Source organism: Artibeus jamaicensis, unplaced genomic scaffold (genome assembly GCF_021234435.1).
Source record: "Artibeus jamaicensis isolate MK-2021 breed Jamaican fruit bat unplaced genomic scaffold, CSHL_Jam_final scaffold_474, whole genome shotgun sequence".
NCBI classification, from domain to species: Eukaryota; Metazoa; Chordata; class Mammalia; order Chiroptera; family Phyllostomidae; genus Artibeus; species Artibeus jamaicensis.
This window is the reverse complement of record NW_026522046.1, coordinates 40,575,501-40,602,616: the sequence shown is the minus strand read 5'-3', so window position 1 is coordinate 40,602,616 and position 27,116 is coordinate 40,575,501. Positions and strand designations below refer to the sequence as shown.

Sequence of the window (27,116 nt, the reverse complement as noted above, 5' to 3'; positions counted from 1 at the left end):
AGCAGGATGGGGGAGGGAGGACATAGCTGCAGAACAAGCTCCCTTAGAGAGACTCTAGGAAGGTTTTATTAATGTTTTCTATACACATGATGGGGGAACAGTATAATAAACAGATGTGATTTTTATACCCTGATAAGTGCAAATATAAATACTTTTTTATCACCTTTCAGCAGACTGCCGCCCTCATTTTTATACAAGGAAAACATGTCTCTAAGCCTATAAGACCCCAGCGATCCCTTTTGCAAGGGATCTGTATTAAAAGGTGATACATATCAGAAGGGGCACCAGTGTCTCCTGAGGAGTCCACATAATCATCTTGCCCTGTCGCTCTCAGCCAGAAAATTGTGGTTAATAGAGGAAGTTGTCAGGCATTGCCAGCCATGTCCACAGAGCGGGGTTGCAGTCGGCTTGATGCGGAAGACATGGTTCATGAGTGATTCCGTCTGCTCTGCTCAGACGGCCTTGTCTTCACCAAGTGCCCCTAACTCTCGGCAAACTTGGGGTTCATGACTGTGGTGGTGGCACTCTTGAAAAGTGGGTTATCCTGGTAAGAAAAGCAAATTGGACTTGTGAGTGCAGGGGAGGCAGGAGTAGGGTGCCCTTCCCACTGGTTCTGGTCCCATTGGCAGGGCTTGCACCAGGAGCTCTAAGGGTGGTGGTGGGGGAGGGGAGGCGGTAGCCACGTGTGGAGGTTACACAGGGCTCTATGGAGAGATTCCCCATGCGGGACCAGGGCCCCCAGGGACAACCACTCACGTTGTTCCACTGAGACTTGAGCTTCTCCTTCTCAAACCGCTTGTACTCCCTGAGGTCACTAAGGTGGGTCAGAGCTTTCCAGATGACCAGCAGGAGGACACCGATCAGCACGACTCCTGCCACAGTTCCCCCCACAATGGCAGCTATGTTGGGGCCTTTTGGACACTCTAAAGTGGGGAGAAAACACATACACACCCAGCGTCAGGCTCTCCCTAGCTACCGGGCCCCCCAGGGGCCCCTATCTCAGGTCATTGCATAGTGCTAAGGTGGACAGATCTTTCCCACTATCCGGCTTACAGCCATCAGTAGTTGAGCAAACAACCTAACCCAGCCCCCAGTCTGGGTCAGGGCAGGGCCGGCTCAAGGCCAAGCCATGCAGTTCCAGATGAAACCCGGAGGACTCTTGTTTACAAAGAAAGAAGGGCCTAAGTTACCAGCTAGCAGGGCAGAGCATGGGTGGGCTGCTGCTGTGAACACTGAGCCTCCCAGTACGATGCGGAGCCTTCTAGACCACATGGAGGGCTCCCACTGTGGGGAAGGGAGCTGAGAGCAGGTCTCAGTACTGCAAGGGCCCTTGGTGGACCGCTGACCCATGTGCAGCCACGTGAGTAGCTGGGCATCCCAGTCCTGTGTCCCCTCAGCCTCTCTGGGAGGGAACAAGGCGAAGGAGCTGGGAGTTTGTGGGCTCTCTATGCTGCTTGTGTAAAGCCCTGACGCCATCCATGGGGTCTATTTACCACAAGTCCCAGTGTTCCACGTACCCTTTGCCATTGTCACCCAGTGTAACTCCTCAATATTGACCTAAATCCTGCTCCCTGTCATGGCCTGTGGATCCTGCACCTGCCCCTCATGTCTCTTGATTAGGACCCTCAGTGGGCAGTTCCCTCCTCTGTCCTCAATAGACCCAAAGACCCAGCCCAACCCACTCTGTCCACCTCCCAGCTTCAGCACCTGGACCTCAGCAGCCCCTCCAGGTCTGCATCCCGCTGGTCCCTCGAAGTCCTGTGTTTAGCAGGCAACCCCCAGATCAATGTCCAGTCCCTACCACAGGTCTGTGTCCAGTTTTTGAAAATGCAGTTCAGATTGTCCCTCACTCTCCTGAAATTCTGCTAAGGGCTCCTTATTATGTTTGGAAAGAGACCCAAATGCCTCCCAGGACTCACAGGGCCCTTGAACAGCAGGCACCCAGTGCCCCGGACAGTACACCCTCTGCCCCCCATGTATGGATGAATTCATCACTGGTCTGACATGCACTGCGTCCTCCTCAGAGAGACCTTCTAACCTGTGACCTCTGGAAGCGTCCCTGGACATGCTCTTTGTGAATGTGCCCCTGGCTGCAGCGCTCCGCCCCCCAATCTTGGCACTAGTGTTCTGATGTGTTAACGAGGGGCTCCCGTCCCCTTGGCACATGAATCTGTGATGACAAGGTTGCTGTCTTTGAGTCCTGCACCATTACTAGGCCTGGTACAGATCTGGAGCCGAGCAAATGGACAGTGAGCAGCACTTGGGAAACTGGATGCCTGGTCTCCTGGGAGCCTTGGATTCCCCTGCACCAGGGCTGAGCTCTGAGCATGCAAATTGTCCACTGGCCACATAGCTGTCCCCGGACCAACTCTGGGACACAGGGATCCAGGACTTACTTGGCCAGCATCCCTGGGGGTATCACCAGCTCGGGCCATATCGTCCCTCCAGCAGGGTCCCATCCCCTTGAGCTAGGGCACAAGCTGTCCCCTACCCCTCACATTCCAGAAGGTAAGGTCAGAGACTGGAGTCCAGGGCAGGAGGCCCACAGTCCTGGATGCTGGCATGACCCTGCCAGGCCCGCCTTCCCATGAGCTCAGAGCCCTGTGCAGCAGATTCGCCATCACAAGAGGCCCCATGACTCCAGGTCTGGTGCCCATGTCCCATCTGGCAGGGACTCACCTCGAATCTCTTCCACGTGGATGTCATGTGTGTCCTTCCCATCCAACTGCCACAGGGTGTAGGACATCCAGCAGTCCTCGGAGTCACGCTCCTTGCACTTCCGGGTCAGCTTGGGGTTCCTTGACGAACTCCGCTCATGGGGCTTGCTCAGCAGTTTCAGTTTCTGACACGCCACACTGCAGTTCTTCATGTAGGGGCCTTTGTCAAACTTCAGGCACTCGGCACAGGACCTGCGTGAGCATGTGTGCGAAGGGAGTAAAATTGTGTTGCCCATGTGTGAGCGTGGGCAACACTATGAGAGAGTGCTGGTGTCTGGGCACCGGGGTGGCCCTGGTGGGGCTGGTCCTGGCTGCCCAGGGGCTGACGCTGGTGCCCATGTGACCTTTGTGGCTGGGGCGGGAGGTGACGCTCCTGGGGAGTGAGGTGGGCAGAGCTCCTGGGACCTGGAAGCCTGACGGATGGGGCCCCAGATGGCCGTGGCTCTTGGAACTGAAGGACGGCAGTGGGTGCGCGGCAGTCTGGAGGAGGGCAGCCCCCCTCTCCTCCTGGGGCCCCAGCCGGGCAGCGGATTTCTGCTGGGGGCTCACAAGTTCACCGGTTTCAAGCAGGGGGAGCACTCACTTGGAGTTACTGCAGAACTGTGGGCACACTGTGCATTCCTCACAGAAGAGCGGCTGGTAGCCCGTGTCACACTGGCACGTGTTGCAGATGCACTGGCCACGGCCACTGCAGACGGACCCCCGCAGGTTCCGGCAGCCCTCTTCAGACTTTTGGCACTGGCAGGCCGAGCCCTCGTAGTCCGGTTTGCAGAGGCACTTGCCACAGCGGCACTCACCGCGGTCTGGGAAACAGTGGGGCCGCGGCACAGTCACCCCTGCTCCGCCCCAGACCCCCCCCACTCGGCCTTGCACCCACCAGGGCTTGGCCCCAGGACCCCGCTCCCGGCGTTATGTTCTGTCTGTCTGCTTCCTCCTCCCACTTTGCCCCTCACTCCCGAGAACTCACCAGTGCCTCCGCAGACTTTGCCATTGTAGCGCTCGCAGTTGACATTGTCACACTCGCAGAACTGCCCAAAGATCTCCTTGTTGGGCACGTCGCTCCTGTGGCACACGCACTGCCCACAGATGCAGTCCCCCAGCCCCGAGCAAATGATGGAGCTGTTGTCTTTCCGGCAGCTGCCTTCTAGCTCCTGGCTGCTCCGGCCTTGCGTCTGGCACTCACAGTTCTTCCCAATGTAGCCAGCATCGCACCTGGACAGGAGGGACACCACTCAGGGCTCCTCCCCAGGATCCTCGCTGTGTGTGTGGCTCCTGCCCTGGGGGTGGGGCAGCTCACCTGCAGATGCCGCACTCCACAGAGCCCTTGTTACCACAGTGGCTTCGGTCCCGGTTCCTGTCCCTGCACTGGCACTCGCACTGGGGAAGTAGCCTCACAGTCACCGTGTCTGTGAAGCCCAGAGCCCGGATGACAAATGACTGCTCTTGAATGCACTCTGTGGCCGTGACCTTCACCTGGAAGGTGACCTGTGTGGGGAACAGCAGAGCTCAGGAGAGGCCAGGGCACTGGGATTAGGACCCTGCTTCCAGGCAAGGAGGGCATAGGCCTCTCAGGTGCCTGGAGGCAGTGGATGGAGGTGGGGGCAGGGGGAGAACAAGGAACACTGAAGGATTTCTCCGGAACTTGGGGCTTGAGATGAGAAAAAGATTAGATGCCAGAACATGGCATGGTGACCCTATGGTCTTCCCCGCGCCCACCATCTCCGTCCTGCACTTAGGCTGGGGAGGTGGTTTTCAGAAAACTTTGTACCGCACAAGCGTTCAAAAAGATTTTTAAGTGACTTCGTAAAGGACATATACTTTGTCCCTAAGTGCAGCATGCCAGCGTCCCGAGTCCCACAGGAAACCCTAAAGTCTGGATGGGGAACTGTGCTCTCACCCTCAATATGGGGTCGAAATCCTGCCTGAGAGGACAGGCTGAGGCAGAGCAGGGTCCCTGCCCGCCACATACCCGCCTGAAGTGGACACCAGCCCCGAGCTTCAGGAAACGCCAGCTGGTCAAGAGTAAGGCACTCCCGAATCCGTTTCAATAAATTTCTGAATGGTACATTAACCCCTGTTAATAGCAGGGAATAGCAGGGAATAGCAGGGAACATGTGTGTAGATAAAGCAATCAGCCAACAACAAGATTAAATAAAGTCTTGTGTGAATCACCCAATGCAAGAAGGAGATATTTCAGTAAAAATTCTCATGTAACATTTAGTAAGTAACAAGTTTGAAGACCTTCTAATATCATATTTAATAATGCAATATAAGCAAGTATTTTGCTGAATATTAGTTCACAGCAAAATGTAACAGTTAATGGTCATGATAAATATGAAGGAAGTAAGTCAGTGTTTATTTCTAAATATCTGCTTGGTCCCTGCTTTAATGTGTTTTCAAAAAACATAAATCAAGAAAACCAACCCAGATGTGTAACATGCAGAAAGAACACGCTTTACAGAGATGCGCTGTTCCAGTGTCTGCTCCCAGGGGGCGCTGCCGACCTCGTGGTCATTAGGGCTACGCCAGGGATTTCTTTGGTGTTGACAACAAGGATGTCCTGTGCCAAAGACGGTGCTAAGTGCACCACCTACTCCTTCTTAATAGGGAAGATAAACTTACGTGGATCTCATTTTGCCTAAGAGGTTTCTAAAGGAAGGGAACTGGACCTCTGGTGGACGGACTTCGGCTCCTGCCAGTGACTTATTTCTGAGCTTTCTGTTTTGCCTGGGTGCACTTCCTTCTAGCTGTCACTGGGAGAGCACCTTCTGGAATGCTGGGAAGGAACCTCACCGGGACGTTGATCTGGACACCGTCGCAGTCCCCCCGGGGCTGGTTTGTCCGTGGTTCTCTGTTACCGCAGAATGAGTCGTAGGTGACTTTCACAGTGTCGGGGACAGCGTTGTGGTCCAGAAAGACTCTGGAGGAAAGTTTCTGTGGGCAAAGAGTGGCTGCTGATTAAGGAGGATCGTCCTGCTGTTTCCAGGCCTTCCAGGTCCTGGCTTTTGCACGCTTCCCTGTCCCCCTCTCCCTCCACCCACAGGAACACTGAGAGCTGGGAAGGCGCTTGGCCCTGTGCCCTGTGCAGCGGCTGTTGGGGTCACCAACACCATGGCTCTGCCCTCGAGACAGGCCAGTGAAGGAACCTCCCTGGGGGCAGATCACAGCCCCATGAGGATGGGGGGTTGACCCTCCTGCTCACCACTGAACCCTCGGTGCCTGGCACGGGTAGGAGCTGAAAAACTGAAGACGCAGAGGGAGTCAGACAGACAAACAGATGGTCAGAGAGAGAAATAAGGAGGAAGAGACTGAGAGAGAGGGAAAAAAGAGAGAAAGATAGGCAGAGAGATGGTGAATCAGCCAATACTGGTGCACCACCCCAGAAAAGATGGGAACACACATAGGCAGCAGCTGGGGCTCAGGAAGACCCACTCTGGGAGTATAGGGCTCCAAGAACACACAAGAAGCCATCAGAACCTACTCAGTGGGGCTTTGACTAAACTCAATGGCTTTGGCATTTTTTAGGGTGCTCCCAGACAGCTTGGCTCAGTGAAGCCATCAGAGTCTTTGGCCGAGGAGGAGGCCTAGGGCGCCTGTTTCAGAGAAGGCACTGGCGAGGGTCCGACATGACACATGCCATGCCATCAACAAGAGAAGGTGCACCGGCCCTGTTGGAAGTTCAGAGTCAGTTTGTCCTCAAGGCCTGCGGCGGCCCATACAAGACATGGGCTCTCCCATCCAGACCACCTTTTTGTTGACCTGCAGGAGGCTGGCATCTGTCCAAAGTGTTCAGTCCCCAGCAGAACACCCAGGGACTCACATTGTAGGCATTCTTAATGAGCTGGACCACATTGCTAGAGTCATCCGACAGCTCTCCGACTGCAGACTTGGGGATAATCTCCGTGAGCTTCTGTTGGGCAAGAAGACCAGGTGGGTCATGAGTGCAACTCTGGGGCTATGGAAATCTCAGCCTCCGCCAGTTTGCAGCACCCCAGAGGGTTCCTTCCCGCGTGTACAGTGATTCAGACAACCCCCCACCCAACATCTCACAGTACTTAGTTAAGACAGTGCATAGTTAGTGGTGTGCTGGTAAACTGTTAACATCGGGCTCTCAGGGGAAAACACCCTGAGTTGTAGCATCTGCCAATTTCCTTGGTGTAAATATCTGCCTGGCTGGACTTCACTCTACTGATATCACTGAACAAAGAGCTGAAGAGAGATGTGCCTTGCCATGGTTAGGTAGTGTTCCCACCATGTGGATAAAACCGATGCAAACCAGGAGAACACGGGTGATCAAGACTATGCCAAGGACTCAGGAAGGGGGAGTTTGGGGCATTTCAATAAGTTGATATAATTGGATTTTAATAATGACTATTAGAAACAATGAGATAGTCCACTCCAGCAGGCCAAGGTCAGCTGGTTCAGCTGTGTCCATGGGGTAGCAAGCCCAAGCACCAGAAATGCAGATAGGCCCGGGGCCAGCTGGCAGGGCAGCTTGGACCACTTCTCCCCCACACCCACCTCAGCCTGGTTCGAGGGTCATGCCATCATTCATTGATGATTGCTCTAACACTTTGTCCTGTAGAATTGATGGTTGGCCCAATTTCCCGCCTCAAAACCTTTCTGTGACTGCCCAGAATCAGGTCCTGTCACCTCCATGGAGCTCACAAGGACGGTTACAGCCTGGCTACTGAGCCCCTTTGGCCTTCCTCACCCAACTCCCCTCTATTCCAGCAGTGGGACTCCGCTGTGGCTTGGGAAAGCTGGGTGCTTCCATGTCCTGTCCCCTCTACCCTGTGGAGCCATGCTGCAGAAACCCCGGAGGATGTGTCCACTCCCCTTACGAATCGCTGATCACCTGGACACCCCTTTCTCATAAGCATCATGACAGAGGCTCAGGGAACAATCTCAGAAAGGCCCGTGAATTGCCCAGGGCCTCATCTGTGCTACTTGGAGGGGAAAGTTTGGGGTTCAAGTTCCCATCTCAGCTTGCGGCCTGTTATCACCCTGTATTCTGGAGCTCAAGTCCTGCTGCTAATGATAAACTGCCAGGACCTACTACAATTCGGTAAGAAGGGGACTGTCACATGTCATAATATAGTCAACTCAGCAGCTTCGAGGTCTTGACCTGCTGGTGCCCACGCAGCTAATGCAGGTGGCCTTTGAACCTGCTGCAACCAGCCACCAGCCCTGAAGGGAGCCGAGGCACAGTCCCTGTGGCTTGGCCAGCTCCCACTGCCTGCCCCCTCCCACTTCTCTGTGTGCCCTGCAAAGTCCCGACCTTTCTCGAGTCCAGGAAAAGTGACAGCAGGAACTCCTGGTCTCACTGTTGGCCACAATCAAGCGCACCACCCCTCCTGAGCAGAGGACATGGCAGGCTCACCGATGGTAGGCGGACACTGCTCAGGGTGTAGGGATGTCAAGGGGCCAGGAGAGTCTCGTGTCCGTCAGAGTGAGAGGAGCCCCCCAGCTAAACGCTGGCCAGACACCAAACACACAGTGGTGACCAGAAAGAGAGGACAGATGGAGCGAAGCTGCTGCAGGAACGGGAAGCAATCCCCCACGAGAATTCCATGCTACTGAAGAATGTGGTAAAGACAGTAATTCAGAAAAGTCAGGAAGGACCAGGGCTCCTGAGGTGGAGAAAGGGAAGGGATCTTGGGGTGTTGAAGTGTCAGCTTCCGTGGAGGGACAGCCGCTGGCTGGGGCCCAGGGTCTGCAGGCGACGTGGGTGTGCTTCCCTGGGGAGTCCCCCAAGCCACATGTCTATGTTCGTAAACTTTCCTGAAATATCATCTCAGGCTTTGTGAAAATGCTTATATTCCATGTATGTGAATAAAAAGCTAGAGTCTCCGTCAAATAAAACACTGCATCTGCTGCTCAAAACGGCCGCCACGTTGGAGCCAGAATGAGCCATGCCAAGATGACAAATACACTAAATATCAAGGGAAGCAACCCTCTCCCGTCCACACAGAGATGTCATGTGGCAGGAAGAGGTTTTGGATTTCCCAACAGCCCCATTCACACCCCTGAGCCCGTGGCCCAGTGTGGCCGCCTGTCCCACACACCCAGCACACAGAAGCAGAACTCAGCCTGTGATGACATTGACACGTCTGTGTCCCACCCTATTGCCCAAGACCCTAAGTCTACTTACTTCATAGGTTTGCACCATTTTCTTGGTCACAGCAAAGATGGGCTGGATGTTGCTTTCAGCCAGTTTGTGTGCCAGCTGGCCCACCGATGGGTAGTCCTGGAGAGAAGATGCCCAGTTGGACAGCGCGGAGGCCGGCACCAGCTGTCCAGGCTGACCGTCCACACTGCCCAGCACAAAGGCCTGCAGGGGCTGGAGGCCGCACCCTTCCAGGGCTGTCCCAAGGGCCCTTCCCAATGATGTGGACAAACGCATAACATAATAGAATTGCGAGGGAAACCAGTTATATTACAACACAGTTAAGAATAATGACCCTGAAAAAAAAGATAACTAGCGAGGTGTAACTGGCCTCAAATTTAAAAGCAGAACCTGGAAGCCATTTCTGAACAGGAACCTCTCATGCAAGACATGCTTCCGTGAGAAGCCTGCTCGCAACTGCCTGCCTCTTGCATGGAGCTGCCTTCATGCACTGTGCTCCTGCTATCTGAGGCAGTCCTTATAAAGGAGTTCCTGGAATCATATTCCGACTAATATGACTGAGGTTTTCCAGGTGCAACTGGTGCTGCACAGTTAGAGCCCCACTGGCATCTTCACTGACCAATCAGAGCAGTTCCATTCTGACCAGTTAGGACAGTGCCTTTCTGGACCAATCAAACTGTGAGGATTTGGAATCCTCACTTGCATGAGGATTGATGACCAAGGAAAGGGACTTCTCTCTCTATAGGGCAGCTCTCCTCTAGCTTGGTGAGGGAGGGCATTTTCTCTTTTCACCAAAGACTGGGTTTCCCTGTCTACAGGTGTCAGCACCAGAGGAAGCCACCTCAGCAGACTCGACCACTGCAGACTGGAGAAGAGCAGAGCTATCTAGCCAGAGGGGCCAGGCTGCAGCACCAGGGCTGAGGGGCCTCACCCGGGGGACCTCCCAGCTTTATCATAATGGAGCCGTTTGCACTGAATAAATGTTCTTCCTTCACGGCATCCCAACTTGGTGATTCCTGTTGGCATTGAAATGGCAATAAATGGCATCAACAACTATCTTGATAAGAAAGTGTAAGTTGTGACATGATTTTGATCGGTGCCCTGAAGAAGAAACCTCTCCGGATGTGCACAGTGGAGACGAGAGGGAACATAGTGGGGGCATCTGTGCTCGTGCAGTGCCAGGGAACTCCTCTGACTTGCATCGGGCAGGAGCTCCCACGCCACCCCTGCGTGGGCCGCCTTATTTTGACAACTGAGGGGTGGTCTCAGCCCCCAGCAGAGGCTCACTGGAACCTCAGAGGCACATTTCTCCTGTCCGAGTTGTGGCCCCCTGAAATGTTCCCTCCGACACCCTCCCCTGGAGCCTGCACGTTCCGGGCAAAGATCCCCTGAGTTATACTATCGCTGAGGTGCTGGGTAGTGCCTGGAGTTTATGATTTCGGGGTGCAGAGTGCTATTGCACAGCAGGCCAGGGGAAAGCCGGCGGTTCAGGACTACAGCTGCACACCCGAAGTGGAGGATGACTGACCGCTTTGTGACAGCGCGGCTCCTTAACCTGGACAAAGGGCCTCTTCCCATCTCTCTGAACCCCCAGAAGTGCTCTCTCAGCCAGCCTGGAATGACTCTGGCCTCCAGTCCTCCTGGACAGAACTACAGACACCCCTGAACCTTCCCCTTTGGCCCAATGTTTCCTCCCCAGTCTCTTGTGCTGTGTCCCCTCCCAACAAAGACCCTGGACAGGGGGCACTCACAAACTCATTGCTTTTTTTGTACATGTTGTCCTCCAGGTGACATTGGCCATCATTGGGGGTCAGGATGGCTCCCAGCTTCCCATCGCCTGCAATGTGGAAGCCATCGTCGGTGGCAAACACCAGCAACCGTGTGACGTTGCGCCAGCCAATTTCCTTCTGAGAGAGAGAAGACAGGGTTACCTGCCTCAGTTTCCTTCCTGGGGCTCTCACAGAGGAGAGGTGACAAGGTGCTGCGCCCATCCCCTGATGCCAGGGTTTTCAGGCAGGAGGCCCCAGAGACAGGATGCAGGCTGGGACCAGCTTCTCAACTCTGGTTTCCGTGTGTGTTCCAGGTTCCAGCACCTGGGGCTGGGGGTGCTTCTCTAGGGCAACAAGGTCACGAAAGTCCGGTGCATGTGTGGGACCCAGGGGGGAACTGACATGCATGTTTATATGAAAAAACTTACAACTTCCGAGGGACTAAATCCTGAGAGACTAAATCCCCAGGGGCTATTTCCAAAGAAGGAGAGAAAATACTTGTAGAAAAGCTTATCACAACATAAAAACACTGCAGACACAAGGAAAAAAGGAACTCGGGGGCCCAAAGTGGGGCCTGAGAGAGTCAGGCACGTTAGCAACTCGCCTGTCATCACCGTGACGTCACACAGAAATGAAGTGTGTGTTGGTGACGCAAGGGCAGCAGTGCGGAGGGACCCGCAGAGCAGCTGGAGGATTAAAAGCCAGTTTGCAGGTCAGGACTGCGAGGTTAAAACAGGAGGTGATGGTGTTGTACCAGTGCCATCATGAACCCAGTGGGTGGGTTGACCAGACAGGACCCTGTGAGTGAGGGGGCAGTCAGGGGCAGGAGATGGTCGCTGGGTGAGGGGCAGTCCAGATATGGCCACTGAAGCCACGTGACATGGGAGAGCCTCTGAGGACACCCCTTATTTCTCCAGGGGCAAGGAGGTCGGTGGCGATTCTGCTCTAGGAACCGCCGGGATATGGCCACTCAGTGATCTTGCTGTACAAGATTGTTTGCTCACATTTAGGCTTCAGAAGATGTGCCCCACATCACAAACTGATAGTGACATCTCTGGGTAACTGGAGGGTCTTCTAAGAGTGTTCAAGGTGAAGGTGGATCCTGTGGCTGGGGGACCCAGGGACAGAGCAGGGACCCGGCCTTACCGGACACGCTGCGACCTGCATCATGGCATCCAGCCCCCCCTCGGGGGCGTCCAGGTTTCCTGAAATCAGCTGCTTCCCAACCTCTGTCTGGAACTGGTTGGAGTTGTCGGTAAGCTTCAGCACGTGCCTGAAGGCAAATGGGGGCTGGCACTGCTTCTCCTTGTTGGGGCACGGGTTCTTCAGCTTCTCGGGGTGCGTATTGACAAAGGGGAGCACGGTCTTGTCCACGAAGGACCCGAAGCCTGAGGGGCAGAGGCAGGGGCGGGGGTGGGTGAGTAGGGGAAGCAGAGGTGGCCAGGTGGTGGCAGGGCAGGGCTGCAAACCGGGGGAGCACGAGGATGGGGCCCCAGCTCCCCTACTTGGCACAGGGCAGGGGAGGAAGGGAGATGGCCCACGGGGCGTGCGAGTGTGCAGGTATGTGACCAAGTGCGTGTACATGTGTAATTAGGTATGTGTGAGTGTGTGTGTGTCCCCACACACAGACACAACAGCTCAGAGGGAGCAGAGATGCATGTGATGTTCCATTTCCCTTACACACGTGTGTGTCTGAGACTCGCACTTTATAAATAAGTCCCTGCTTGCCAAGCACCGAGGCCCCTCTGCCGGGAGGTCAGGGCTGTGTGGGTTTGCCACGATTATTTCATCAAAGGTGTAATTCCTGTATACTTTTGCAGTCTTTAATTTTTTAAAAACTAGCACTGTAGGACATTGTCTTTCAAACATACTGAAGAACAAACAAAAGGAGAAGGGAGGAGAGGGCAGGGAGGGGGTGGAGGGTGTCAGGAGAGCCAGCCCCCAGGTACGGCCTTGGCTAGGATGCAGACAGGGACACTGTGCGAGCCCCCGCATCTGTTTCTCAGGACATGGGTGGGGGTGGTTTGGGGGCAGCAGGTTTAGCTGTGGCCCTCACCAATGCGGCCAGACTCGGTGATTTCATTGAGGGCCCGGAGTAGGTCGCCCCCCAGCTTCTTGACATTGATGAGGTCATCGAGCATGGAGTAGGACAAGTCCATCAGGTAGTACAGGTCGATGGGGTAGCCCTTGGCACGCCGGAAGGTCACGTTGAACACGGCCTCCTGACCTGCCACAGAGACCGGGAGGGTGAGGGGGCCAGCCGGCTCGGGCAAAGCCGAGGTAAGCGGCTACACAGGTGGCCGGCTGTGGGACTTGTCAGCCTTCTCAGAGGGGAACAGAATAGCGTTTTCCCCTCCTTTTTACACAAAGCACAGGACACAGGGCTAAAAGACACCCGCCCGCAGCCGCAGAGCCCAGGCAGGGCCAAGCCCACCTGGTCTCAGATGGAGCGTCACTCCCTGTGGGAACAGCTGCTTCTGGCCCCCCTGCTGGTTCTCCGTGGTCTTGGCGAAGCTTTTGGGGTCCATGATGTCATCCGTCTCACAGCCCCTGGATATCAGCTGCGCCCTTGTGTCACAGCGGACGGAGTCAGGCTCCCCTTGCCCGGTGAAGTTCTGGTGGGGAGTGGGAAGAGGGAGGAGAAACGTGGGGCTGACCTTCGGAGTCTGAGGAGGCGGGCCCTCCCCATCTGCTCTGGCATTCGAGACAAACACCCCTGTAATACGGGGGTGAGGTGGGGGGCTGGACAGTCCCCAGGGAGACACCGCCTCAGACAGCTCCTCCGTGAGGCCCCCAGACACGGGGGAGGCTGAGGTGGGCAGCTGCCTCACTGCCTGCAGCAGCAGGAGAACTGGTGTGCAGTCCGGGCTGGGCGTTGGGTGAACCTTCTGCAGCCCGGAGCTGAGAGCCCCCAGTTGTCTGGCCCGGGGTTTCTGCCCTCTGTCAGCAGAGCCTTTATTGGTGGGGGGTGGCTCCCTCCCGAGGAAATGTGGGCATCCCCTCTGAGCCTGTGTGGCAGTCCCAAGGCACTTCAGGGCACCCACGGAACCCTGGACCCCAGGCCTGCGCTCTGGGCCAAGCCCCTCGCAACCCAGAAAGGGGCCATAGGGGAGCAAAGGACCTGGGTCCAGGGTACTTTCCTTGTGACCCTTTGCCCCCACAAATGCCCCATGGATTCTGACACCAGCAGGAAAGAAGAGGTCATGCTGGTTGGGTCCCGACCCTGGGCCACAGCGAGCTGTACCCAAGGGAGGGTGTGCTAACACGGGAGGTGCTAAAATCATATTCACATCTCTGCTCTCTTTCGCAATGGAGAGTAACCAGACAGGCAGGAGGCTGGCTGGGGGCAGGGGCTTGGTGACAGGGGTGGGGACGAGAGAGGGGACAGAGGAGAGGCTACCCCCCGCCTCAGAGGACACCCCCCTTGGAGGAGGAACACCGACCACGCTGACTTCTCCCGTGGGTTGCTTGGGGCAGTGGTGTGGGCTGGTGACTCAGAGACAGCTTTCTGTGTGTGGAAGGATTGAAAAAATGAGGATGCCTGTTTATGGGTGTCTGGAGTCAGGCCGTTCAGGAAGAAAACCAGAAAGCCTCAGAGAAGGGCTCGATTTCACGACCAGGGGATCTTTTTACTCCTGAGAGTAAGAAAGGGCTGGAAAATGAGACCAGGGCCACCAAGGTCACGGAGCGGCCTGGAGGGGTGTCCCAATGCCAACTTGGGAACAATGTGAGCATGAAAATGTCAAAACAACCATGATCGTTTATAAGCTACCAGATACAGTAAAAATCAGTGGGTCCCTACCTACGAGAGAGAGATGGAGGGCGGGGATTCTCCTGACATCAGAAGCCGTTAGGAGTCAGCTAGCCATCTCTTTGACAACTGATTCAGGCACAGATCAGGGACGGAGGCCAAGGTTCATGGTGGAGGCTTGTTGGGGCAGAGTGTCTCCAGGCCTCGGGCACCTCCCTACAGATTACTTCTCCGTGCAAAGGGAAATAGTGACGTCGCGGTGCACAAGCCTGACAAGAGTGATTCTAGCTAGTGTCACCAATAGTGGGACAGTGACAGCACGAGCCCCCCATATGGGGCTCCCACCAAATGTCCACCTGGACAGAATGAGGGAATGGCACACAAAGCCAGTGAGGGGTGGTACACAGCCCTGCTGTCCTGAAGCTTCAGGCATGTCAAGGGCGTGAAGAACGTTCCACATTCAAGGAGACGAAAGAGATGTGACATTGGAATGCAACGGGTGTTCCTGCGTTATAATATTGACCAGGGGGAAAAAACCCTGGCTGTCCTGGGCCTTCAAGTTTCTTCCCAGAGGCCTCACCCTTAAAACAACAAGAGGGAATTAGGGTCCCAGGAGGGAACTTCTCCACTTCTTATTGTATTCTGAAAGCTGGACTGCCTCTCACCTCCCTGTGTGCCCCAGGCTGTAGGGGACACAGGCCTGCGGCTGGCCTCTCCAGCAAGGCTCTGCTGACAGAGGGCAGAAACCCCGGGAGGCAGGAGGCAGGTCTGCCTGTCCCTCTGTGAGTTAGACGATCCTTTACCCTGTTCTGTTCCTGTCCCACTAGGAAAGGGGCTGGTGATGGTCCTGGGTGCCTGCAGTTCCAGAGGCAGAGTAGGCAGGTCCAGCCCAGGAGGTGTGCAAGTAGGAAGGACCAGCCAGGAAGGAAGCTCTTACCAGCTTCTGGCACCAGGCGCAGCCAGGCCCTGACTCGATGCAGTCCCGGCAGGTGCTGACCTTGAATTTGGTGCACTCCTGGGAGAGAACTGTGGGCAAGATGAGACGGGCTCTGTGAGTGGGACTGCTGACCCCATGTGGAGTCTGGCAGGCACAAGGGGCTGCGAACACGAATGGGTGGACAAATGACCAAGCCCACACACAGTAGATGGAAGGGAAAGGAGGGTCAGCAGGAGGACCAGGAGGGATGGGATCAGCCTGGGGGTGTGTGTCTGCCAGGAGACAGACAGCAGCCTCCTGGAGGGTGTGAAGGTGGGCCCCACCCTCCTCCACCAGGAATGTCCCGAGGAACTCACCAGAGCCAAGGGAAAGCAGACCAGAGAGGGTGAGCAGCAGGGAGCGCTGACGCAGCATTTCCTGTGGAGGGACGGGGCCTTGGTGACAGATCCTCAGATCCCAGAGTCTGGGCCTTCCTGCCCACAGAGCCCCTTCTTGCAGAGCCAGGAGGCTCTGACCCTGCTGCTGAGGATGTTTAGTATCTGGGTAAGGCCAGCTCAGTCTGTCTCCCTGGCTGCCCCAAAAGGTGGCTGCCACACCCATGGGCCCACTGGGCCTCCAGGGACGAGCAGAGAGGGGGCCTCATGCCAGCAGCACATAAGGGCACACATGTACATACACACCAACACCCCCACCCCCACATCACACACAGCACACTAGTGAATGCATGCACACACCACACACCACACATACATGTACACACACCATACAGATGCCTGTGAACCATATGCCACACACGATCACATGTGCACATATACCACACGTGTCATAACAAACATGCACCAGACACACACATATGCATGGCAGAAACAGTACTGGAAGGAGAGGCCATCCCTGAGCACTGAGGATGCCTCGCACCAAGAAGCAAAGGAGCGTCACGCAGAGCCGCCACCGCCTGCTCAGGGCACTAGCTGCAGTAGGCCATTGTTTCGTTTTCCTGACGCTGTCCTGACGCACCTAGCGCCCGGGCTGAGGGGTGGACGGGGCATCCAGCGAAGTTGGTCACTCAGCGGTCACTGACTGCTGATGCTCCCAGAGGCACAGTCGTGGGTGCAGGGTCTGAGGCCTTGGGTTTGAACTCTGTTCTGGTTCTCGGAGGCAGAGGCAGGACCTTCCAAGCCACAGCCCACTGGGCAGGGACAAGAAAGGGGCCGCCACAGGGGCTGCAGACCCGGGCTGGGCACAAAGAAGTGACGGCCCTTCAGAACAGCAGGGGAGGGGAAGCAGGGCTTCCTGGGTGGGTGGGTCCCCCGTTCTGAAAACACTGTCGCTGACTGTGACATTTTATGTGACATCAAGGAAGCGGAGAAGGTGTTGAGAAGTAAGAAACCAGGAGTTCACAGGCAGGAAGGGGCCATGTTTTATCAGAAGCAAAAATCAGCACAACTCACCCTGAAAGTAACTCGGATGCCAGCTGCTCTCCCGGGGTGGGCCTCTGAGGCTCCGTGGGCGCCCTGCCCCCAACACACTGCCTGATGGTGGTGGGCCATCAGCGTGCCCTCGGAGCCCCAGGTCAGGGTGGGTCTACCCCGGTTGACAGAGGCCCCAACCCAGAGCTGGCCTGCCTATTCTGGGGACTGCTCGGTCCCTGCTGTGGCCTATAGGCCTCTGGGTGCACGTGGTCCCTGCCATGGGTATCTGGGTGCACACCGTGGGTGATCTGGTCCCCCCTTTTCCTCTCTCACCCAACCCCAAGTCCCTCTCGTTTTGAAGGTGATCCTGCTCCCTGCTTCTCTCCAAGATTATACTCAGGGCCTGGAAGTGTCAAAACAGAACCCTCAATTCTTCCCAATTGTGTCGAAAGCAGAACCCCTGCTACTCTGGCTTCCTGGGTCACAAGAGCAGCCAGCAGGGGAGGCGGTTTCGGTTCACTTCAGGCTGCCCGTTGTGGTCCCTCAATTGTGGGACATGGGGCTCAGCCCAAAAACCAGCCTCAGCTTTCCACCTGGGTCCCCCAAAGTTTGGCGGCTGGACTGGTGCCCTGAGTATGCCCATTGAATCCTCAGCGACCTAAGGTCCAGTCAACCCCAGGATAGCACCCCCACTTCTGAGGCTAAGGTGGCTCCAAATAGAGGATGAGGGAACCCCTCCCCAAGTGCCCCAACTATGCCTGTGGTCTGGCAGGGTGAGTGGATCCCCTGGTTCGGGGAAAGGACCTACAAACACAGCTCTGCCCCCATCCTGTGGTCACAGACCTGACCGCCCCCTCCCCCCAACATTCACCACAACCAGCTTGTAAACTCTTCAGGGCCGAGCAGCAGCAGGACGGGGACCTGGGCATCGTCACACTTACACTCCCCCCACAGAGAGTGGACTGCTTGTTTGTTAGGGCAAGACCCACAGGCTGCAAGGCCTTATCTGAACCACAGGAAGCCAGGGAGGAGTGGGTAGAAGGGCTGCTCTCTCCCCAAATGTTACTTCTCACTTGCAGCAGAAGTGGGAACGGCCACTGCCAATGGCCCGACCCCGCCACTGTGTGCCCCACAGGCGAGTGGGGGTGGGACACCTGGATACACGCAGCTCTGGGAGTTCAAAGGGTGGGCAGAGGGGAGGAGACAGAGCATGGAGCCTGGGAGTCGGTGCTTCTCTAGGCTGCGGGCGAGCAGGGCTGGACCTCGGGGCACAGGGGCCCAGTGGCCGAGCCTGGCGGCCAGGACTGACCCTCAGAGGCCCAGGACCTTGCCCAAGTCCAGCCTGTGAGCCCGACGCTCACAGACCGAGCTCTCCTCTAGGCATTGTCCTGGAGGCCCACCCCCGGGCCAGCACTGTGCAGGGCCTGCGCCTGGGTGGCAGTCCTACCTCAGTGGCTCACTCGGCCTCAGTTGCCTCTGTGCAACTGGAGGGGTTTACAGGCCTGTCCCCTGCCCTGGGGAGGACAGGCTCGGCTTGCGATCATGTGTGGAGCGACCTCTGCACCTGAGGGCCCTGGGGCCAGAGATGACAGCTGGCCAGGGCGTGAGCAGGCCAGTGGGAGGCCCAGGGCTGAACCGAGGGGAGAGGGCAGCTCGAGGAGAAGGGCTCGGGTTCCAGCCAGGCCACCTGAGCCCAGGCCTGCAGAGCACACGCCAGAGGGGGTCCTCCGAGGGACAGCCCCCTGCCTCCCTTCTGCTGGAGGGCTGAGTGCCTTTCACCAGCGAGGCTACCATCTCCCCAGATCTGGGAAGCATCCATCACCAAGACTCAAGATACAAAACCCTCAGTTAGGCTGTTTGAGAAACCTCACACCCCACGAGCGGGTGAGGGTCTGGACCCTGCCCACTAGGGGAGAGACGGCACAATCTAGAGAAACCGTAAGAAGTGGCACCCCAAGTTCCCTGTGCCAGTGGGCTTCCCAAAAGATGGGGTGCAGCAGCCTCCCCTCTGCACCCAGTGAATGAAGCTACTGAAGGGCCCACTTCACCACAAACAAAATGTTAAACAGTTGGGTTCTGAGATGCGGAAGGAGCATTAGAAGAAAAGGAAAATATTCTAAACTACACACATGAAAAAAATACCCATATTTGGTGAGACAAAAAAGAAAAGGGAACATTAGAAAAGAAATACAACTTTGAGCAAGAAGCAGTGGGAGGCAAAGCCTGTGAGTCAGGATGAGCTAGTGTGGGTGCAACTCGCCGCTGCAAATGAAGGTTTCGCCAAAGTCCAAACCCTCAGCCGAGGCCATGCCAGCTGCCGTGGCCCCCCTGACCATTGGCACTTGGCATGGGAGCTTGCCCTTCCTTGCCTGTTGGGGTCAGAGAATAAAGCCACCTGAGTGCTGACTTACAAGAGATCCCCAAACCAAGTGACGGGGGCCATGAGCATAGACGAGATTTGGAGGGGGGAATAGAAGGAGGAGAAGGTAGGGGTCCCTGCTCACTTGGGAGTGGGTGAGTCAGGGCTGTTTCAAGAAGAATAAAGCATAGATGTAAAAGAGGCCTCATCCTTTCAGAATCACTGTGTCGGGACGCAGTCGGTTGCATCTGCTTTACATAAACACAAAAGAGAAGCGAGCACAGCTCAGCTCCAATGGGGGCAGGAGCCCCGCCCCCATCTCAGAGGTCCAGCCCATCCTTTGGACTAAGAGGGCAGCAGGACTGAGGAGGACATAGCCTACAGTTTTCCAAAACTCCAGCCCCAAAGACATAGTCCAAGTGCCTGTGCACGTGGTCACAGCTATTAATTTCACCGCTGGTGATGCGCAAGAGCAGAAATTTGAAGAAACACAGCTTACGACTTAATGGCATGAAACAAGACTTCCCTCCGCCCCGCCCCACACATTAACTAGGAATTTTAAAATGCTATTATCTCTTTTAAAAATTTTATTGTATTTTTCCATTACCATTTGCCCCCCCTTATACCTCTCTCCCCCTGACTATCTCCTAAGTCAGCGATTTTCAACCTTTTTCCTCTGCTGGCACACACAAACTAATCACTAAAATACCGCGGCACACCAAAAAAGTCTACTTTTTTCCGATCTGACAAAAAATAGGTATAGTTTTGATTCATTCACACCAGATGGCTACTATTGTGTTGGCTGCTGTCATTTTTTTATTTGACAGTCTAAGGGAAAAGAGGGCAGTGCCCCCAACTAAATAGTCAGGTGTTGCCCACTTTAAAAGTTCCTGCGGCACACCGGTTGAAAAGAGCTATCTTAAGTCAGAGAGGAAATGCAACATATTTCCAAACACTGTGGAAGAGGAGGTGAGGCAGACGCCCTATGTGCAGAGTGATGGTGCACTCGACCCCTTAGGGACATGAAGCTGATGCCCTAGGTGCCCTAATGGTGGCTGCAAAGGAAAGACAGTTCCCTTCCAGGGCTGGAGGATTCAGAATTGAAAGAGCAACGAGAAGGGGGCGGAAGTCGGTGAATCAGAAAGCAAACATGAAAGCAGCGATGGATAATTACATAGAAACCCATTTCCTGGGGGAAAGCCATAACATGAGTCCACTGCAAGGGAAAATGCATGACAATCACAGAGGCGCTTGGAAAGGCAGAGTCGGACCAGGCAGGGCTGCTAGTGTTAGTTCCTGGCTGTAGCTGCACTAAGAAGCCAAGGGTGGGAGCCCCGAGGCCCCCCACCCCGGTCAGTCGGTCTTTGGCCCACTGGTGCACTGCACGCCGGGCGCCTGGCTGTCAGGGACTCCCCCCCTCAGGGCCCCTCACAACACAGGCACGTTAATGCAGTTTCAGGGAATAAAATGATGGAAGAAACAGACGAATATCTGTCTTACATCAAAAACCTAAAGGGAAAAGAGGGCAAGAAGAGCGATGACTTTGGAACAACAAATTTGGGACACAAAATAAGTGAATGAATGAAAATATTTAATTACTATCTAATTCAAAAGGTGAGTAGTGATCTTCCTCTTCAAAATCTTAGAAATTAATAGCAAAAAGGCAAATACGCCACGGCAAAGGCTGGAAGCTGATGGATATTTCACAAGGGAGGGAATGCCAGTGGTCAGTAAACTTTAGAAAGCCCCCCTGGCTAGTGGTCAGGTAGAGCAATCGAGGTAACGAGATTTCCGGTCTAGCTGTGCAGTAGCACACGTCTTTAAGATTTTTAACACCCACCCAGCGGAACCCACACTGCAATGAAAACGTGTGAATGGCTCCATTTTCGCGGTAAAAAGTGACTGCGTGGGAAACTGGTATGTTTACCAGAGCTGTCCAGGTTTCCCTCCAGCGGCTGCCCTTGTAAGCATTTGCAATTTTCTTTATTATCCTGTTTGTATTTTCCAAACTTCCTACAACAAACATATATGATGATTTTTTAAATATTCACCTAAGAGAATCCAAACTCGCTGGTGGCTGAGCAGTTGTCCCAAAGCTTCCCAGGGGGGTTGGTGACTCCGTGGTGGTGGGAAGAACTGAGACCACTGACCTCAGGGCCCTCCTTCATTCACTCACTGAACACATGTTTGCTGCTCTCTCCTCTCGGATGCGACCTCTCAGCTTCTGGGATTCTGACCCCTGCCAAGACCTCACAGAACCCCGACCCCCCTGAACACTCCCACTGAATTTCCATCACACCCCAAAGCTGCTGCACTGCAAAAGCTGAAGCGTGGCCATATCCACACAACCTAAAATGAAGTGGGGGGAAGCGCTGCTCCCCTGGGCTGACTCTGCGAGCGCCCCCAGCCCCTGAAGCACCGGGAGCGAACCTGCGCCCCACGCCCCGGGTAGCCCAATGCTCACCAAGGTACCGGGGTGGCCTGCTGTCCCTATGGCCCCTCCTGGGTGAGAGCCCTGGCTCAGTGAGGTCTCGCTGTCGATGAGGCCAGCCTCGGGCCCTGCCTCAGCTCCTCAGACCCCAGGAAACCCCTTAGACCACTTCTAGCAGCAATTCAGGGTGCGATACTTGGGTGACCCTCTCCCCAGAATCATCCAGTGCAGTGGAATGACACCCCATGGGCATGGAGGTCTCTGCATCTCAGATGGGCTGGATCTGAGCACCCAAGAGGCCGAACCGCACCCCAACCCCACATCTCCTGCCAAAGGGAAAGAGGCCGTGACTGACCCTGTGGCACCTCCTGGGTGGAGGGCAGTGGCTAAGGGAGGCAAGGGATCAGGGCAGACACAGTCAGTCCTCTGGGGGGGAGCTTCTGCCAGGGGAAAGTGGCCCTTGCCTAGATGGCCAAGCAGGATAATGGGGCCCTTGGGAACAAGACGGGGCAGTGTTCCTAGCACCCACACTATTGGCTACACCCTGCACTCATTGTTTTGGTTCACCCCCATCCATCAGGGAGCGAACTGCGCCTGCCCCCTGTTCCACGCAACCGTACCAGCAGGCCCGGTGTCTTCCCGAGGCATAACCACATCAGCCCGGCCCTGGGGCCAGAACTCCCAAACCTGCCCTCAGTGGCTGAGCACCTGCGGACAAGCTATGTTAGCCACTGAGCCTCAGTTTCCTCCCTTATTAAACAGAACCAAGGATGCTATGATGGCGACTTTCATGTATCAATTGGCTGGGCCATAGTACCCAGGCATTTGCCAAACTCTGGTCCAGATGTTGCTGAGAGGGTGTTTTTTCACATGAGATGAACATTCAATTGGTGGACTTGGAGTAAAGCAGATTGCCCTCCGTAGCGTAGGTGGGCCTCACACAATCCGTCAAAGGTCTTAAGGAGATGGAAGTCCCTGGAGGAAGAGGGAGTATGGTGCCAGGTGGCTTTCCAGCCCGAGCTGCAACATCGACTCTTTCCCGGGTTTCTGGCCTGCCGTGCAGTCTCGACTTAGTAGGTCCTGCAGTTGCACGAGCCAAATCCTCAAACTAAATCTCTCTCTGTGCACACACACACACACCATACCCATGCTAATGGCGCTGATTCTCTGGAGAACCCTGACTGCTACAGATACTGAGATGTGCGTCTAGGCTCGGGGAAACTTGTTAGAGGTGTTTTTAACAAGCTTGTTGCTGAGAAAGGTCAGCCGCACCGTGGTTTCCTGCTTTGCAGGTTCTAGAGGCCACAGGGCACTTCCGAGCCCGCTCCTCTTCCCCCAAATCAGAGCCAGGGGCTGTGACACCACAGCTCCCCCACAGCCAAGATGGCCCCACAGGCTGCCCTTCTCAAACCTGCGCTGTGTGGATTCTGTACTGGGTGGGGGCCCACATAAGGGGCTCACGCAGAAGCTAGGGTCTGCCTGCTCTTGGACTCTCCTGGGCCTTGCTTCTTGGCTGCTGGAAGGGGGAGTGATGTGAACACCCTCAAAGGTAGAGGAAGGAGCCCTGGGCCAACGCAGAAAGGCCTGTCCAGGTCGCAGACGGGGTAGCCCCGGGACTTGGCTGTACCTGCCAAGCCTCATCTCGCCTGCGCCATCACTAACGTGCCCTCTCACCAATGGTGGAAGCTACTGGAAACTGCCAGCCCTGTCAGGAACTCCCACTTCACCCACAGCCCGCCCTGCCCTGAGAAAAGTGCTGGCGGCTCTTTCCTGCCTCTCTAAGCACAGAGCAGCACCCCTCTCCCCTTCTGGCCCAGCTGCCAGAGCTGAACGCGGAGTTCTGCAAAGCCAGCTTCGTGGGAAGCCCACACGTGGAGAGGAGGCCCAGCTCCCTGCGGTCATGAGCCGGTGACAGGTGGCTCAAGATCACAGGGCCCACGGAGACTCGGGAGCCCCGCCCTCCCCAGCTGCTTGCTTCCTTTGGTAGAGTGTTTAGGCAGATGCCCCGGATCGGGGTACCAGTCTCACGGTGATAGGCAGGGTCTGAGGTGGGATGACAACACATTTGACAGCCTCATTTGGGGTCCAGTTTGTGCAAAGAGAAACAGGCAGTGAGCATGCCAGCCAGCTCTGTCTGGTGGGTGTCACCAGAACATCACCGAAAGGGGGCCCAGCGCTGGGCAGAGGGGCCCAGCATGGTCAGCACCCCTACTCCCTGGGTGAACACAAGTGCTACCAAGCCCTTGCAGGCAATGTCCTCACCTGCAAAAAGGAGCCAGCTGCCCATGACATTGCCTCGGGCAGGACTGTGGGACACTCCCACAGTGACAACAGAGCAGAAAGATGAGCCCTGCAGATGTGTTCCACTGAGCTGGTGGGGGCCTGGGTCACAGGGCGTCACCACAGGCTCCGTGCTGCCCTGTCCAAGGGCAGGAGCCTAGCTGCAGCCCTGTTCTCTGGGGACCTTGGCCGGACGCAGACACCCCTTATCCATTTGTCCCTACAGCTCCGTCCCTGGGGAGTGAGGTGTGGATTCTGCCTTTGGTTATAGAGTCTGTTGGAATTTAAGCTACAGGCTGGCCCAGCCCGGCCCTCCCATTTCACAGATGGGAAGCCAAGCATCCTGCTCATGTCACATTCTTTCTGGGTGGGACGAGGTGCGAACGGGCCCCTCCCCTCCCCTGGACAGCAGTGCCTCTTCTGCAGAACTTTGGCCAGGCCCTGGGCTGCCTCCTCTCCCTGTATGAAATCTCCAGGTAATGGCTGTCTCTTGTTCAAGGCCTCTTACATACGTGCAATCTGGCAATTGCAGGGCAGGTAAACCCACCCAGACCTCAGCGGGCAGACCCAAGGCTGGTGGGTGGGTGTCTGGCTGCCCAGCCTGCCCCCCGGGAAGTGCCTCGATTTTCTCTGTTGGACAAAGCCCTGGGGCAGCCCTGAGTGCCCTCTGCCCACATTTGTCCACAGGCGCCTCTGCCAGTTGCTGATCAACTCACTCAACAGCTAGGAAAAGAAACAGCGGCACACCTCAGACCCAGAGCTCACTCTCACAGAAACCCAGCCCCTGGTCACTCCTCCAAGGTCACCTGGAGGTCAGGCATCCACAGAGTAAGGCCCTCCTGTGACCCTGCGCAGTGTGCGGCACAGAGAGATGTGGGCTCAGCCAACGCCACGCCAGCGCTATTTGGGAAAGAGATGTCCTCAGTGCTAGGGGGACGCCAGTCCTGGGTTCTGAAGTGGCCCCGTGCAGTGCTGGGTGGAGCGGGGGCCCTGCACTAATGTGGCTGCCGCACGAAGGACCTCCCAGAGCTCGCAGCAGCTCTTCTCTGCCAGTTCCCCAGGATCTGGCCTCCTCGCTGCGTGCAAGGTGCCGGCGCCCTCAGCCATCAGAAAACTCATTCTCCCCTTCCTGTCCCGGTGGCTCCTCCTCCTCTACCTCGTGGTACCAGGTGCCCTCAAAGGAGGAGGGCTCAGGTGCAGGGAGATTGGCTGGGGACAGCAGCAGGGTCCCCAGCACACACAGACTCACCTACAGTCCGGGGAAGAGAACAGGGGTTGGACTTGGGGGGAGGGGGAGGTGAGACCGAGGAGGGCCTCGCGGTGGACCCCAGGCTCTAGTCCCCCCACTCCCAGGAGACCTCGGGACAGGCCTCCAGGAGACTGGTTTAGGTCACACAACGAATGCCTGTCTCCCCAAAACTCACTGTCACCCAGCACTCACATCCCCAGGCCCGACCTTGTGAACCTTTGAGAATCTGAGAGAAGTGACAGACACACCAGCACGAAAACATGCCATGGATACACACACCTCACAGATGTTTACACACAAACACACTCATACAACACACACTCACACATCCCCACATGCTCCCCATACACCCACATTTAGACACACACCCACTAACACATCCGCACATACCACACACACTAACACACATCTTCACATGCACCTACACTCACTCACACACACCACAAACTCACACCCCCCCGTCACACACACATCAAACATGCACGCTCACACTCAGACAGATACCCAGAGTCTGCTGGAGACAGACCATCCCGGGCAGCTCTGGGGGCGGGAGGGGAGGGGGGGCTGACTCAGGCAGGAGGAGGCAGGCACAGGCTGGTTCAGCCCCATCACCCCCTACACAGCCCAGCCTTGCTCAGTGCTGCACCCCCAGCTGGGGGTCTTGCCTATCCCTCCCCCCATCCTCCTCTGGCTCTGCCAGCCTCGCAGGCCTCATTTCAGGGGCTCAGCAAGTGTCTGTGGCTGTTGGGATACTCTTGACCCAGAAGCCAAGGACTGGGGTCCATGCCGTCCCTCCCACCATGCTGGCGCCCAGCGTCCTCAGTGATGGCAGGCACTCCCATCAGTTCACAGAGCTCTGCCTGCAGTGGCTGCAGCGCTTCCCCTCATGGAGTCTCAGCAAAAGGGGGCCTGGAGTGGGCAATCCCAGGGCAGGCAACAGGGCCCAAGGCCATCAGGGCCCCCTGCATGGCCGGGCCAACTGGGGCTGCTTCCCTTGGGAAGGGCTATAGCCACCCTCCAGGGAAGAGCCACAGCACCAAACTGCTCTCCACTAAAAGAGCAGCCTGGACACATGAGCCTTGCTGTCTGTCACTCACCCCGCTTGATATCCTGCAGGCCGCAGCGGGGCGTTGGCTATGCTGGCAGGAGCTTCTGCGTGCTGTTCACCAGGCTGGCTCTGTGGCACGTCTGGAAGGACACTGGCCAGCCCAGACTTTGATGGGGAAGGCACCGTGCTTCCTCTTCTACGGTTAGGAGACTGAGGAAGTAGTTGCAAGTGGGTGATTGCACTGTGTGTGGCCCAGCCCCTCTGCTATATATGGGCTTTCGAGGGGGTGTCAGAGGAACACACTTACAAGGCAGATGGTGGAAAGTGCCATTCATTGTGCAAGCTATGGCGAGAAGCGGAACGACGGGAAGGAGAGCCTGTGGCGGCACCAAGGGACTGCCTCAGGTGCAGATGAGGTGCCCGTGTCCTGTGGGGAACCACAGAGGGAGTGCCCAGGGGAGGGGACTGGCCTGCAGACTGGGCACCCAGGGAGAACGGTGAACTTGTCAGAGAAGGCGCAAACAGGGGCGTGGGGGATGAACACTCATTTATGGAAATAAAAAAATTTACATGAACCAGAGCTGGAGAGTGAATCAGAGAGCAGGCAGGGCGAGTAATTAGCTCAAGGGCCCAAGGAGATGAGAAGAGGAAGACACAGCCCTCGGTCCCGTGGATGCTCAACCTCCACAGGCCCGCAGGGGTCGAGGAGAAGGAAGAAGGAACAGGGAGGAGGAGATGCTCAGACAACAGAAGGAAAGCACCAGGTCTCAGAAAGGGCCCGGATTAAGAGTCTATCTGGGGAGGGAGGAGAATGTCCTGTAACTAGGTTTACTCTGATTCTGTCACAGAACATAGAAGAAAACAAGGAAATGATACAAGATAAAGAGGAGGTGGGGGAGAGGGGGGGAAAGAGAGAGAGAGAGAGACATACGGCGAAGGTCCCATAGATTACGAGATTTAAGAGACATTGACCAATCACCCGCATGGATTATATCTCACTGTCAGTATTTTTAGGTGTAACAAAGGTTTTGTGATT

The 27,116-nt window shown here is 56.0% G+C and overlaps 1 protein-coding gene across 1 annotated transcript; it reads right to left on the bottom strand.

Moving 5' to 3' along the window:
- Window positions 1-43: 43 nt before the first annotated feature.
- On the bottom strand, window positions 44-26,507 carry ITGB2 (integrin subunit beta 2). Its single transcript, XM_037158183.2, has 17 exons — window positions 26,388-26,507; window positions 26,130-26,290; window positions 15,661-15,721; window positions 15,305-15,393; window positions 13,051-13,231; window positions 12,673-12,843; window positions 11,763-12,004; window positions 10,599-10,754; window positions 8,872-8,967; window positions 6,538-6,627; window positions 5,511-5,651; window positions 4,015-4,202; window positions 3,685-3,929; window positions 3,301-3,520; window positions 2,680-2,909; window positions 757-923; window positions 44-544 (listed from the first exon to the last, which is right to left on the bottom strand). The coding sequence occupies exons 3-17, from the start codon at window positions 15,716-15,718 to the stop codon at window positions 482-484; spliced, it is 2,337 nt and encodes a 778-aa protein (XP_037014078.2). The 5' UTR covers window positions 15,719-15,721; window positions 26,130-26,290; window positions 26,388-26,507; the 3' UTR covers window positions 44-481.
- Between the last annotated feature and the right edge of the window lie 609 nt (window positions 26,508-27,116).